General features: G+C 26.7%; 1 protein-coding gene across 1 annotated transcript in view; it reads left to right on the top strand.

Moving 5' to 3' along the window:
• Positions 1-10,998, top strand: part of LOC111685316 — a 20,447-nt gene extending 9,449 nt beyond the window's left edge. Inside the window, exon 2 of the mRNA XM_023447573.2 lies at positions 10,061-10,998. Coding sequence (XP_023303341.2) covers positions 10,061-10,875 — 815 coding nt within the window. The 3' untranslated portion in view covers positions 10,876-10,998. The remainder of the gene's footprint in view (positions 1-10,060) is intronic.
• Positions 10,999-16,542: the final 5,544 nt, after the last annotated feature.

Raw genomic sequence — 16,542 nt, forward strand, 5'->3', positions numbered from 1 at the left:
TTTCATTGAATTATCTCCAAAATAGCGACCTGTAGTTTGATTTAAATATTTGTTAGCCCTATTCGGGGGTACAGTTGTATGGGGGCTAGGTGAAATAATGGACCGATCTTAACCATTTTCAATAGGATTCGTCCCTGGGATAATAGAAGATCATGTACCAAACTTCATTCAATTATCTTCAAAATTGCGGCCTGTAGTTTGATTACAAAGATTACAGGGACAGACGGACGGACAGACGGACGGGCATAGCTAAATCGAATCAGAAATGATTCTGAGCCGATTGGTATACTTTAAGGTGGGTATATGATCAATATTATTGTACGTTAGAAACATCAGCACAAACCCAATATACCCTCCTCGCTAAAGTGGTGTAGGGTATAATAATAGCAACGACAACAATAAATAAACAACAATAACAACAACTTTGTCTCTATTAACAGCTGTTGATTGATTTTTGTTTCTCTATTGTTTATTTAATTTTTTTTGTTTAGTTGTTAATAATTTTCAAGTTGTTGATCTTTTAAATGTCTTTTGATGGTTTTAAGGAAAATAAATATTTTTGTTAAAGAGTTCAATGACTTTTGGTGATGGTTAAAGGAAAAAAAGTGAAAGAGATCTTTTTTTTACATAATATTTCAAATAACAGAAATAATGTCATACAAATATAGCATTTTAACTACATATAAGGTTGTACCCAGCAAAAAAAGAATTTCCAAAGAAGCAGAAAGAAGTAGAAGTAGTTGAAAAAGGGTTGGAGAAGTAATGATTTTAAAAAAGACTTGTCATAGGAGATATTCCTCGTTCTTATTTGATTCCAAATTCACTACATCTGAAGTCATTCTAAGGAAGTAATTTTTATGTTCTTTTTTGGAAGTTATTATGAAGTGAAAGAAAAATTATATATATCAAATAATATTAACATTTAACTCCAAAATAAAATTAGTTTAATTCAAAAAATTCAATACAAAAAAATATAATTGAAGTGGTGATAAAAGTTATTTTTTGTAATTGGATCATACATAGAAAACTCATTTAACCATTTAATTAATAATACAGATTTTCATTCTACCGGAATTTTTTTTATTTTATGTTTCTACGTTCAATATAAATAATTCCAAAAGTATCCCTTTGGAATGAGAAATTATCTAAAAGTACCTTTATATTTATTCTCTTTTAGTCCAGGTTTAGAAAACTTTAGAAGTAACAGTTGAAGAACGAAAAGCTACCAAAAGGTCTACTCATATATATTTTCATTATATTAAGAACATATAAAGTCTAAATTTTTGGTTCACATGAAGAACGAAAAAGTATCAAAAATTCTATAATACAGTTTTTTATTCACTAAGGACTCTGCTTGTTTAATTTTATTATTTTAGTTTAAAAATTTTATAAAGTACCTTTTGAAAAACTAAAAAAGTACCAAAAAGTTCTGTTTTATATATTTCTATTTAAATCGGACTCTACACGCTTAAAGTTAGATTATGGGTTCAATATTACACAGAACTCAAAATGTACCAAATATCAATGTTAAAGAAAATTTAGTTAGAGAACGAAAAAGTACCAAAAATCTTTGGTACACTAGTTACAAATGTGGTACAAGCTATTAAAAGCAAATTTAGTCTTAGAAAATATACAAATTTAATAAAATTTTACACACTAAGTAAAATGGCCCATAATAAGATTATATACAGAGTCGACTATACATATATGTATAGAAAATTGTTTTGGATTAGTTTGTTTAGTCGTTTGCATAGACATCTATGGAGTCGTCTATTACATATGTCTTCCATTGAATCATATATTTGTAGTCGAGAATAGAGTCGTCCTTAGAGTCGATTGTTGAGTCCACTATAGAATTTAAAAAAAATTACTTCAGAATCTTGTATAGAGTCGTCTGTATGGTCGTTTATAGAGACGTCTATTGAGACGAGTATAGGGCCGTCTATATAGTCGGTTATTGAGTCCACTATATAGTCTAAAAATTACTGTAGAATCATCTGCAGTATATCCTATTGAGTGACTAATGAATCAGCTAAGGAGTCGGTTATTGAGTCCACTATATAGTCTAAAAATTACTGTAGAATCATCTGCAGTATCGCCTATTGAGTGACTAATGAATCAGCTAAGGAGTCGTCTATCTAGATCTATCAAATGAAAAAAAATTAACTTTTAAAGAATAATATTGCTAGCAACATGTTCCCCAACAGGATAATGTTTATTTAATGTATTTAAAAAAAAAAAAACATATCCTAACATCTAAACAACAAATATAAACATTTTTTTTATTATTGCAACTAGGGTTCTATAAATCGACTTTCGAATAATCGAACAATCGAATTTTTGTCGAAAAAAGTCGAAGTCGACTATTTTTTTCCCAAAAAGTCGATAACTCGACTATCGCCTGTGAAAAAAGTCGACTTTGTTAATAAAAGACGAAAAGTCTGAAAGTCGAAAAAAGTAAATAAGTCAAAAAAGGTCGATACGTCGAAAAGTCAAAATAAAGTCGAAAACTCGAAAATTGTGGAAACAAGTCAAAAATAGTCGAAAATTCAAAAAAAGTGGAAAAAAGTCAAAAACTCTCAAATAGTCGGAAAAATTCAAAAAATAGTCGGAAAAAAGTCGAAAGAAGTCGATAATAGTCAAAAAGTCGAAAAAATCGAAAAGTAGAAAACTCGAAAATTGTTGAAACAAGTCAAAAATAGTCGAAAATTTAAAAAAAGTGGAAAAAAAGTCAAAAACTGTAAAATAGTCGGAAAAACTCGAAAAAAGTAAAAAAATAGTCGGAAAAAAGTCGAAAATAGTCGAAAAGTCAAAAAAAGTCGAAAAGTTGGAAAAAGTCGACTATTTATAAAATACTTAGTCGAAAAGTCGACTTTTAATTAAATGAAAAATATTGAAAAATCGACTTATTATAAAATGCAAAAAGTCGAAAAGTCGACTTTAAACTAAATGAAAAAAGTCGAAAAGTCGACTTTTCGTTTCAACTATAGAACCCTACTAGCAACAAGTTGCTTAACAACATAAAATAGATCTGTTAATAGCGAAACCAGAAAAAATATGGGGTGTAGGGTCCTTATAGCGGTGAAATTTTATATGAATTTATAAAGTGGGATCCTTAATATCTTCGTTAAAGATTGGTCATTAATTGATCCTACCGTCCATATAAGTTCCCCTTCAAAATATAACTTTAACGCTCATTATTGTCTTAAAAATTAGAGTATATCGGCTAAATTTGTGCGATCCAAAATTTCTCAATCGAGTTCTATGAAGATCGGTCTATAAGTAATCATACCTTCCATATATAGTTTTCTTCAGAAAATAACTAAGGGTATAATAATATTTAAAAATTCTGACAGCATCTAAAGAAAAATCTTTAATTCTGCGTTATAAACACACCATAATGTGTATAACATGTCATGTACTGCAGGATAATTATCTCATAAACAACAAATAAACACTATATAATTATAATTCTAACATAAAATATTCTAGAACAACAGCAATAATTTGTATTTAATTTCATTCTAAACACTAAAATAAATGTTAAAGTAAAATCGTAAATAACTTGTATCACAACAAGTGTTAGACAAAAGAACACACACACAATATTTAACTTAATAATGTTTTTCGTATTTGATTTAATTAGAAAATCATGACCCGGAAGATCTTTAACATGAGCAAAAAAAAAAAACTGTAGCAAATAGAAAAGAAACATATAAATCAATTTTGTACATAAATGTTTCAAGGTACTAGAGACTGAAAACTACAACATGAAATGTGAAAAAAACACAAATCATTCAAAAAACCATACACTACAAGTGTCAGTACCTTAAAATATAAGACTGACTTACTGTCAGTCATAAAATGAAATGGTTTTGGTATTTATTTTTTATTTTTACTGTTTTGTTTTTTTCTTTGGTTCTTCAGTTAGTACACTTGTTAGTGGGTACCGACAATATGTAGGCATTGACAATGATTGTTAACTTGTTGAAATGTTGTTAACTAGAGTTAAGTTAAAATTTTCCCATTTACTGTCATTTGTTACAGACGTATGTTACAATTGTTTTTGTTAACTTCTTAACTTTGTAAATTTACGATTCTAGCATTTTTTTATGATTTTTACAATCATTATTTTCCTTTAGTTAATAGCCAGTAGTAGAAGTTATTATCATTTTTGTTCAGTCGTTTCGGTTGTTAATTGTATTTTTATACTAATATAAAACAAATACAAAAAACTGGAGTTTTAAAACAAAAAACTATATAAAACAATTAAATGTCTGGCATTAAAATCTAGTTGCGGTGTGATAGAAAATATTTGAAACAGAAATTTTAAAAAATGTTTAAAACTAAAGCAATATAATTTTTATATTATAAAATGCATTTTTTTAACAACAAAAAGAAGTTTTTCCTTACTCTCGTCTAGTCTATTTATCTTGCATTCGCTATAAACTACAAGGTAATGTCATACAGTTAATAGAAAGAATTTATAGACTAGAAAGTATTAATCTAGTTTATAGATTAGAAAATAGTAATTAGAACTGGACTAGAACTAAACTAGAACTGAACTAGAACTGAACTAGAACTGAACTAGAACTGAACTAGAACTGAACTAGAACTGAACTAATACTGAACTAGAACTGAACTAGAACTCAACTTGAACTGAACTAGAACTGAACTAGCACTGAACTAGAACTGAACTAGAACTGAACTAGAACTGAACTAGAACTGAACTAGAACTGAACTAGAACTGAACTAGAACTGAACTAGAACTGAACTAGAACTGAACTAGAACTGAACTAGAACTGAACTAGAACTGAACTAGAACTGAACTAGAACTGAACTAGAACTGAACTAGAACTGAACTAGAACTGAACTAGAACTGAACTAGAAATGAACTAGAAATGAAATAGAACTGAACTAGAACTGAACTAGAACTGAACTAGAACAGAACTAGAACTGAACTAGAACTGAACTAGAACTGATGAATAGATGTCTATAGCCTTGTGGCTTGTGCCATCGTGCTTTATGTTGTATGATTTTAAAATTTTTTGTACCAATTATTCTTCGTCAGCTTGTAAACTGACGTTGTTACGATAATAAAGTCTCTTTCGGAAAAGTGGCTTTTATGTTATTTACTCGTAAATTGTATTATGAGTAACTAACATTATGGAAACATTTTATGGAAATTGTCATAAAAAATATGCGAAGTAGGTATTCTGTTTAAAGTACATATATTAACAATTAATATTTTCTTTTGAAATAAACTATTATGATTTTATAACGTACTAATAAAATTTATGTTAGGAACCTTATGAAAAAAATTCGACTGCAAGGAAATATACCTTGACTTGTATTGAATTTGACCTTTGTTTAAAATGAATGTAAACAAATTATGTTTTTATTTTTTATTTATTTTTTTGAGTAACCTCTTTCTAAGTTAATAAAAGAAAATTTTAAACATAATTCAAAAGTTTTAACTCCCGATTGTTATGAACCATGTATTTTTAATGCTTATTGTGTATCAACTTTATGTTATTTGTTAATTTTTTTTCAATATCATTTATAGCTTTATCTATTATATATATTAAGATCTCGTAACAAGTTTATTGTCAATTAAAATCTTAAACAGTTACATTTTAATACCCTGAGGCATTAAGTGAAAAAAACAATAAAACTTTAGCATTGACACTCTCTATGTATTTAATGTCTTTACTTAAAATGATTCATTGATAGCATTAACATTGTTTAAAGAAATTGTAGCAAAATATATAATTTAATTTGAGATAATTTATTTGTAAGGTTGTCTGGAGAGATCTTAATCTCAAGCGTTCAAGTTAAATCCGTTTAGAGATAATATTACAGAAAAGGGGTCAGAATCATGTGGCGACTAAGTTTGCATACAATCGATGGAATTGAGAATTTAATATTAATTTTTTCCATTTAGAAACTATATAGGACCACTTTTTATTACTACGTGATGTATATATTTTTGGATCGATATTGAAAGGCGATAGATTTGGATCTTTTGCGGTCTTAGTTTGATTTTTCAAATTTCTTTTGACTTTTATAATTCAATGCAAAATATTATGCTAAAATATTTTACAACTTAATCATCTAATTAAATTCAATTGAAAGATATAAATTAACCTTTTATGTGTTTTAAAACTAAAATACAAAATTTATTACAAATAATAATAATATTCCATAAAAAAATTAAATTATGGAATTAAATAATGAAGTAAAAAAAATAATTGAAAAAAAAATCAAAATATTTGACATTTATTCAAACACAAAAAGAAACATCCTCTGATATTTTCGTGCTCTCGAAAAAAAAAAAACAAATACCAAAGCCAGCATGAATCTGACAGACAATACTTCTAAAAAGACCGAGACCATGACAGAGACATAAAATCAAGAATTTTAGAAACACACAAAAAAATCTGTTGAAATTACAAGATCATTGAAAACATTAAATGCCAAATAAATAATTGTGATTATGCCTTGATATTAATGGTCAATTATCCATATGGACAAGAAGATGAAACTGCTGGCTGGCAATGGTTGGTGGTTGCTCGTTTTTTATTTAACGTTTAACTGACTTCTAACTATGGTTGAAATCAAGTTTTTTTAAGAATTTTTTTTATTTCTATAAATAAAGTTCTATGATTTTTTCAGTTAATATTTATGTTTATTATAAAAAAATTAAATAATTGTGATAGCGTTTTTTTCAATTTATATTTTTATGACCATAATTAAAATGGTACTTACAGAAAACACCTAAGTTTTAATTCTGACTTGAAATAAAAAAATATATATAATAAAAAATTTATAATGACAATTATTTTAATAATGGCAATTACCGCAGTTTTATAGCTTGAATAAGGTTTTACGATTGTCTGAAAAATATTGTAAAATTTATTTATATAAAAATCATAAATAAATTTTGACAAACATTTTCTGTCCTAGTTTCATTATTAATCAACTTTAGTTCACTTTAGTTGAAGTTCTAGTTCAGTTCTAGTTTATTTCCGGTTCAGTTCTAATTCAGTTCTAGTTCAGTTCTAGTTCAGTTCTAGTTCAGTTCTAGTTCAGTTCTAGTTCAGTTCTAGTTCAGTTCTAGTTCAGTTCTAGTTCAGTTCTAGTTCAGTTCTAGTTCAGTTCTAGTTCAGTTCTAGTTCAGTTCTAGTTCAGTTCTAGTTCAGTTCTAGTTCAGTTCTAGTTCAGTTCTAGTTCAGTTCTAGTTCAGTTCTAGTTCAGTTCTAGTTAAGTTCTACTTCAGTTCTAGTTCAGTTCTAGTTCAGTTCTAGTTCAGTTCTAGTTCAGTTCTAGTTCAGTTCTAGTTCAGTTCTAGTTCAGTTTTTGTTCAGTTCTAGTTCAATTCTAATTCTAGTTCTAGTAAATAGTTAATTGTTTTCTAGTGAGATTTCTTCTGTAGATAATACTTGTTTTATGATTTACGAAATTTTCATAATCTATTTAATATAAATGAAGATTCTATTGTATTGTTAAAAAATCAAGCAATAGGTTTTGTGTTGGTTAATGACAATTGTTCTATTTTTTAACTTACAAGTTTCTTATAAATCACATGTTGTAAATACGTTGTTTTTCATTTAATCGCATTTAAAGATTGATGTGTTTTTTAATTTGATTTTTTTTAAGTTTTACTGCAATACGAGTTTCTCATTATTGACTTGCTATGGTCTTGCCAATAAATGTTAACCAAAAGTGTAGCAAAAATCTATAAAACTAATGTTAAGGTTTTGTTTTTTGCTTTATTACAGTTTAACAAAGATCACGGTCGTGACTTTGTAACTTGTTGTTTTAGCTACGGTATACTCTGGCTCTAAATGTCTGTCAATACTTTGAGCGGGAGTTTAATTTGAGATAAACAAAAGTTTTTTTCAATTGCCCACAAGAGTAAAGTTCCATGATCGTGTGTGTGTGTTAGAGCCATGCTTTAATTACTTTTAGTTACAAACAAATACCAATAAAATTAAAGTATGGTCAATATAAATGCAGTTGGGTTACAATTCTGTAACGATTTGTTATAACTCAAAATAAAATGAAAAACTCGTGCCATTACCTGTCAATCACATACAGCACAATAGTCATAAATTAAAGTGTATTAATTGTTGAAATATACAAAGAAATCAAAAGTATGCATGTGTTTACGCAAGTATTTAAAATTATATGAAATAAAATGAGACTAAACTAATACTAAATGGAAGTTATTGGAAGAAGCAATTACTTTTATTTTGATCTAGTTTGTACTTGGTCACAATTACATTGTTACGTTTAAAAGTAAATTATTTTTGAGTAGATTTAGTTGAGGCATGCATGATTTAGCCTTACCTTTTTGAACTCCAGCAATTCATTAATTTTGGTATGTTTAATTATGAAACGTTTTTATTTATAGACAATTTTAATATTCATATTCAACAATTTCTTTTAAAAACGTAAAGGTCTTAGCGTAAAAATGTGATAAGTTATAAAAATTAAATTTAATTAGAAAATTTTACATTGTTCATATAGTTTAATTAATATTAGAAAAAATTAAATAAACTCACCTTGCAATAAAATCAGCTATGGCTTAATCTAGAAAATAGATTAAAAAAAATTGTTAATATTAACTTCAAACTTAAATGTAATATTTAACATTGCGGTATTAATAGGTCCTATTTGAACATAAGACTTATAACGGAACTAAGATTAGATTTCTTTTATTATGAAAGTTATTCTAGTTGAGTTCTAGTTCAGTTCTAGTTCAGTTCTAGTTCAGTTCTAGTTCAGTTCTAGTTCAGTTCTAGTTTACTTCTAGTTCAGTTCTAGTTCAGTTCTAGTTCAGTTCTAGTTCAGTTCTAGTTCAGTTCAGTTCTAGTTCAGTTCTTGTTCAGTTCTAGTTCAGTTCTTGTTCAGTTCTTACGCTTACTTGTTGATATATAAAAACTAACTTTGTGTGCTCAATTAATGTTTATTTTTTTATCAATTTGCAAACCCTAAATTTTCCTCTTGTCTTTGAATTTCGTGTGTGAATTGACGGAAATGTTAAGTTCAAAATTTAGTATTTTACATTTTCCTACACTTACATTTATATTTATTAAACATGTAAAAATATTTTTTCTCTCAGATATATTGAGACATGATTTTTGTGTACAACAGAGACAAAATCAGCAATATAATTCGTAAAGTTTAAATAAAAATTGATGTTTACATTAAAAGAGAGTATGAACCTATTAGGAAATATTAAATATTTAAATTGAAAAAAAATTGAGAAAATAATTTTGAAAATTAAAAAAAAAGTTGTAAAATTCTTGCAATAAATATTAATTATCTTACTATCTGGAGTATTATCATTACTATCTGGAGTAAAATTTCTACTGGGTCATCTTAGTACAAACACTTCCATGTCATTATCAAATCGTTTTTGGTAGATCTTAATCTTTACAACATAGTATTTTTTGTTGTTATTTTGTTGTAACCAAAATGTTGTAAATATTGTGATACTTTTTTGTAGTTTTTTTTTGTATTTGTTTTTTTCTTAACCTAACATTACAACAGTTGCATAAAACTGCCAATGACGATTTTGTTATTGTTGTAAACATGGTAGTTATTGGTTTTGTGTCTTTCGATATCATAATATTTTATGTCTCAATGAAGTTAAACATGAGTTTTCTTCGAATTTTATAACTTTGTTTTTGTTTCTTTTTTTTGTTGCTGTGAGAAAATTGTACAAGTTTTAGTATTTTTTTAGATGATTATCATTGATCTATGAATTGCTTATGACTTGTCGTTTCTTTGACTCTTTACAAAAAAGCATTTTGTATTTTCTTAGATTAAAAAATCTTTTGGTTTTTTGTTTTCGTTATTAGATTGCAATACTATTGTTATTATTGTTTTTAAGCTTCAATAAGTTTTTTTTCGTAATACTTCCTGTCAAGGTGTGTAAATTAGATTTTGATAGTTGTGTTTATGTAATAGTAAGTTTTTAAGTTAGTAAGCTCGATAAAAGAAATTTAAAAATATGTATTTAATATTATCTATTCTAATTCTTTCATTCCAGCTAAAATCTTTAAAAATGCCACTGACCTAGCTATGGCGGCCACCGAAATTAAACGTCCTCAACAACATTTACCGGTGGTCATAAAACCTCGAGGATTTCATTTACCTAAAAGCAGACCGGTTGAGCAAAAACAAACTGAAACTCAACAGCCAGCCGCCCAAAACTACTACAGCCATTACTTTTCCGATTTGCCTCCCTTAGAGCATTTACAACCGTATTTTCCACTAACTGAAGATCCCATTATTGCCAAATTTCTTTCACAACAAAACAAGCAGCTACAGCAACAACCAAGACATCAACCTTACTCGCCATACGATGCCAGTATATTAGGCTCCGGTGATTTTGGCATTTTACGAGGAGGCACTTTCTATTCCGCTGAAGACCAGTCCTACAGCAATGAAGAAGCCAGCGATATCTATTATGGTGATGCTAGCAATACTCATACAATTTCCTCTACCGAAGGTTTTATACAAAAGTATACTTTTCCCGAAGAGCAGTTTGCTCAATTTCGGGATTTCGCTGATTTGGCAACACCTGCCGATTCAGCTTTTTCTCAATATGTTGTAGTATATGCTGCCAAAAATGCTACCGCACCATCAACAGAAAGAAGAAATTCTAAACCTAAAAATATTTTCGAACAATTGCAAGAGATTGACAAGGAAAAGGCTTTGGAACAGAAGAAATTAAGAAAGAATCAAACGAATACAAGCATAACTAAATTGAAATTGGTGAAAACGAAATTGTATGAAAAGAAATGGGTACAAAAACAACCGGTTAAAGTTCCAGATGATGATCCTTTAATAGCTTTAAGTTAATGTTGTATTGAGATTGATTTCTTTTTTTCAATATTTTTGTATTTCGATGTTAATTGGAATATTCAAATTGGCTGTTGGAGTTTGAAAGGAAATAAAAGAAAATAATTTATTTTAAAATCAGAATGTAATTATTTTTTAATTGAAAAAAATTTCACAGTTTTGATAAAATTGTATGAGGTAAGTTGTAAAAGAATTTTGAGATTTTCCCAAAAATGTTCAATTACTAATTGAGAATAAATGACAGACAAAGACAAAGAACAAAAGGAAAGGGAGCTAAACAAGTTTGATGTACACAAAACCTATAGAAGATTTTGTTAAAAATATGGGACTAATTACTAAATATCTAACGCTTAAAAGCAGTCGCATACATTTTGTAGCAATCAATTAATAAAAAAACTTACGCAATATTCACTTTCTTAAATTGAAAATATTAATTACACATTACTTGGGGTTAAAATTTAATCACCTTCAGATAAATTTATAAATGTTTAAAACTAAATATGCAAATATCTCCACTAACATCCATTAGTTGTATAATAATTTATGTTTAGTTCATTAAAAACATAAACATTTAACGCCCACATTTAATTACACAACATTTTTATTAATTTTTTAATTACATGTACTCACGTTCACGTACATATATTCTAATTAAAATGAAATGAAGAAATAATTTTAAATCAAAATATACAAACTTACATCTACAAAACAAGAGTAATAAATATTAAAAACGTTCATTAAAAACAAACTCAAACAAGAACATTTAAAATAACATAAAAGTAAAAGCTGTCTTCGCGTATTGTATTTAAAAAGACATAAACTATTTCTTAGGTTTTCTGTAGACTAATGAGTGACAATAATGATTTTGCAGCAACATGGCTTAATTGAATATTTTAACAAATTACGGCATAATAAATAACGCAAAGAAAAACGCATACAAAGGTATTAATTAAAAATAATTAAATAATATTTTATTCCATAGCTTATTATAGTAATAATAAACTTTAATATTAATTAAAATATATAGATAGAAAGAAAAATGTAATTAAACTATAACATCAATTAAAAACGATTTATGTAGCGCCAGCAGTTTTATTTCACCTTTAAAAAAAATCCAATTTTTTTTTTAATTTTTTTTTTTGGTATTTAACCCAAAAATTTTTATCAAAATCGTGAGTTGGTGTTTTTTTTTGTAACTATGATTACTTCAGTTTAAAGTTCAAAAGTTTAATTAAATACTTGATTCGTTTGAATTATTGAACAGCAATGCAGTATACACCAATAAACATACCAAAAACAAAAGACTTAAGCAACAAACTTTATATTAATAATAAAAATATCAATTTTTGTAATAGAGAGATAAAATTATAAACAAAAACTTTATTGTTTATGTTGTTATTAAAGATAAATATTATTTACTGTGTAATTTCAGTTTATCTTTATTATTAAAATTAATTTACCAAATCATATTTTTAAGATTATTACATTTATGGTTTATTACTCGGTTTTTATTTTAATTAAATATATGTTTTGATTGATATCTAAGTTGATTCATTATATTTACAGTTAAATTTTATAAAGTGAAAATATTGGTAAATAAAAGTTATTTTGAAATATTTTTGTTTAAATTTATTGTAAATGGTTTTTTTAGCAAAGGCTAAGAATTACATACTTGAGGTTCTATTTAGAGTGACAGATAAATAGATAGATAGATAGATAGATAGATAGATAGATAGATAGATAGATAGATAGATAGATAGATAGATAGATAGATAGATAGATAGATAGATAGATAGATAGATAGATAGATAGATAGATAGATAGATAGATAGATAGATAGATAGATAGATAGATAGATAGATAGATATAAAATGCTAAAATAGACTTGTTCAAATCCCTTATATATTTATGTAGGCAAATATAAAATGCTAAAACAGATTTGTTCAAATCTCTTTCATCATTTCAACACTTTTTGCGAAACCCTTTAGAAATAAAAAATACATAATTTTTATACAAATATATTAAAACAATTAAAATCATGTGTTTGTATAATTAAAAGCACATAAACTTCCTTCTTTTGTTTTTTCTATCCCCAAAAACGATAAGACCCACACAATTGATTGATCGACAGCTGACAAATACCTAATTGAATAACACAATTTTGACTAACCTTATAATACTAAACAATTTAATTGTTTTTTAAATTAAAATAAAATGTATGCATTTACATATTTTATTTAAATACTTTTTAATACAATTCATATGTAGAAAACAAATACATCTGCCCATCCATCATAGTTTCGCTCTAGGTCATAATCCATTAACAAATTAATATATACCTGTATGGTTTAATTAGAACAACATAAACCCGCTCACGGATTTAAATATGTAGAGAATTTAATTGAAAAAATCTATATTCATAAATCAATGAGTCATGAAAGTCATGTAGCTTTGTTCACATTATTATAAAGTTAATCTAAACAATCTTTAAAAAAAATAATCTTTTAGAACTTATATGAAACCTTAGGGTATATTAATTTATTAGCATTTTCGCCTATGTGTTTAAACATAAGAAAATAATTTGCTTCCGTTAAAATATATAAGGGTTTAACTTTAAGAACACAATAATGTTTCTTTTCTAAGTCTTTTGTTTTAATCAGGAATTAAGTATACAATAACAAAGTTTAGTTTGAGTTAAAATCATTATTATTTAATTTGAAAAATCGACACCAATTCTAAACTCTTTTATGAAGCAGTAACATAATTATTATATTTAATTATACCCTACACCACTATAGTGGGGAGGGTATTATACGTTTGTGCTGATGTTTGTAACATACAAAAATATTGGTCCAATACCCACCTTAAAGTATACCGATCGATTCAGAATCATTTTTTGAGTCGATTAAGACATGTCCGTCCGTCTGTCCGGCTGGCTGGCTGTCCATGTAAACCTTGTGCGCAAGGTACAGGCCGCAATTTTCAAGATAATTTGATGAAATTTGGACCAAGCATGTTTTTTGGCACAAGGACGAAGCCTATTGAACTTCTTATGCTATAATTACGTCAAATATTCTGCTATCTCTCTAAAAATTGGCACAAATAAGTTTCATATAAGTATAGATGATACTGCAGATTTTCGTAAGGATCGGCCTATATTTGACCCTAGCCCCCATACAAACCCCCCTTCAAAAAATGACTTAAACGTCTAAAATTGACTTGTAACCATTTGTATCGCAATGGAACTCAACAAAACTAACTGTTATTTAGAAATATATCCTTTTCCCAAATTTACCGAGGATCGGCCCATATTTGACCTATATAAAGCCTCATTTAGAAATTTTAGTTTTTTTATCAATAAATGGCTTAAATATTTTGGAATTATGGTAATATTCAACATAAAAGTTTCTTTACAAAAAATAAAAATTTTATAAAAGTAAAAATTGTAAAAATATACTCATGGTGTAGGGTATCATATGGTCGGCCATGCCCGACTATACTTTCCTACTTGTTCGAATTTTATAATTATGACATAACTATAAGGAACGTTTCAATGTGTGATTCAGTAGAGCTCAGCAGCAATAGCTAAGCGTGGAATCATGAAATTTTTACCATGATATATACTAGTTATGGGCTAACTATAATTTAGTCTAAGATTAAGACTATAGACTGTCTGTCTGTCGGTCTATCTATAGACAGTCGTGTCTATAGCCCATTCTCTAGTGTAGTCTACAGTCTAGTCTAAAGTCTAGTCTATAATCTATTCCAATGTTAAGTCTATAGTCCAGTATAAAGATTAATGTATAGTCTAAAGTTTAGTCTATAATCTAGTCTAGACTAGATTATAGACTGTTGACTAGAATATAGACTATATTACAGTCTAGTCTATAGTCTAGTCTATAGTCTAGTCTATAGTCTAGTCTATAGTCTAGTCTATAGTCTAGTCTATAGTCTAGTCTATAGTCTAGTCTATAGTCTAGTCTATAGTTTAGTCTATAGTCTAGTCTATAGTCTAGTCTATAGTCCAGTCTATAGTCTTGTCTAAAATGTAGTATAGTCTACAGTCTAGTCTATAGTAAGAGCGCATCGCAACTGTGGGAAGTTCATTATACTTAATAAACAAATGTTTTGAAAATTGATTTCAACACTATGTTAGTTTTGTTAGTTATATAGAAAAACATAAATAAATATGAAGCAATTAAATATTTTTTATTATTCCATAGAACTGTTTAATAGTTTTTGTAATTATTTATGGATCCGCATGTGTTGAGTAAACATAAGTTAAACAAAATTCTTACAACAATTTTTTAGTAAATCTAAAACAAGTGTTTTATTTAATGTTTTTATAACAACATATAATTGCTTAGATTTTTTATTAAATTGTTATAAAAATTAAACAAATGGATTAAAGTAGATCATTTCAACACAATATCAAAGGGACAGCTTAAGAGTACCTTTTTCTTTGTACGGCTTATCTAATCAGAACAAAAGACTTAAGCAACAAACATGCATTAATTATTTAGTTTAACAATTAAAGGTAATAAATATCAATTTAACTTGAATAATAAATAAACCTTCATAGTGATGTTGTTTTTAATAAATAATGAAATAAATTTTAAAAGTTAATTTTTAATAAAGTATAAAAATTTACATTTTTATTATCAACAATCGAGTACAAGTACAATTTAGGATTATTGCAATTAGGCCAATTATATATTATTTTTCTGCCAAATAACTATTATCGTATATAATTCGGTAAAACTTCAACAATATAGCCGCGATATAAAATTTGTTATACCTTAATTTGCATTTAACATTTATTTTGAAAGAATTGGCATTTAGAATTCTTAAACTCAACGCCAAAGAAAAAGTACAAAAGAAGACTGAATAAAACTTATTCACACAATAATACTTTAGATGATCATTAGACATGATTTGGCATTTTGGATAAATAATTTTTTTTTGGTAAATCGTAATACAAAACAATGAAAAATATAATGGTTTTGAATATCACATTTAAGGTATGAAATATTTATTTATATAATGTTAAATGCCACATCAAATAAGATTTGGAGGAATATTAATTATTTGCTTAATTTGATTAAATTTATGTTAAAATTGCGAAAAAGTCATGTTTCACATATTTCACAAAGAATAAGCGGCATAGATAAAATGATAATAGTGAACTAAAATAATTAATAATTAAATAATTTTCTAAATTGCTAAATTGACATTTGGAAAAATTGGTTTTTGGAATTATTAAGTATTTAAACGACAAAAACTAAATATATTTAATCTAGTTCGAGAAGAGATATTTCTGAAAAGAAAATACTACAAATAAAAAATAATTTGAAAAAAATTTTATAAATCAAATATCTTCTATAAAAACTCTATATCGAAAACTGTATAAATTTGAGTTCATTGCAATTTTTTTATGAAAATATAATTTATCGAAAATTTTTTCATAAAAAGGAAATTTGCTTGAAAATTTTCTATATAAGAAGAATTGTTTCGAAATTAAAAAAAAAGAATTCTAAAAATTCTTTAAAAAGAGAATTGTCTTGAAAATTTATGCATATGAGAAATTTCTTATAAATGTTTTCATAGAAAGAGAAACTTCTCGAAAATTTTCTATAAAAAGGGAATTTTATCGAAAATTTTCTAAAA

This window comes from Lucilia cuprina, chromosome 3, assembly GCF_022045245.1.
Source record: "Lucilia cuprina isolate Lc7/37 chromosome 3, ASM2204524v1, whole genome shotgun sequence".
Classification (NCBI taxonomy): Eukaryota; Metazoa; Arthropoda; class Insecta; order Diptera; family Calliphoridae; genus Lucilia; species Lucilia cuprina.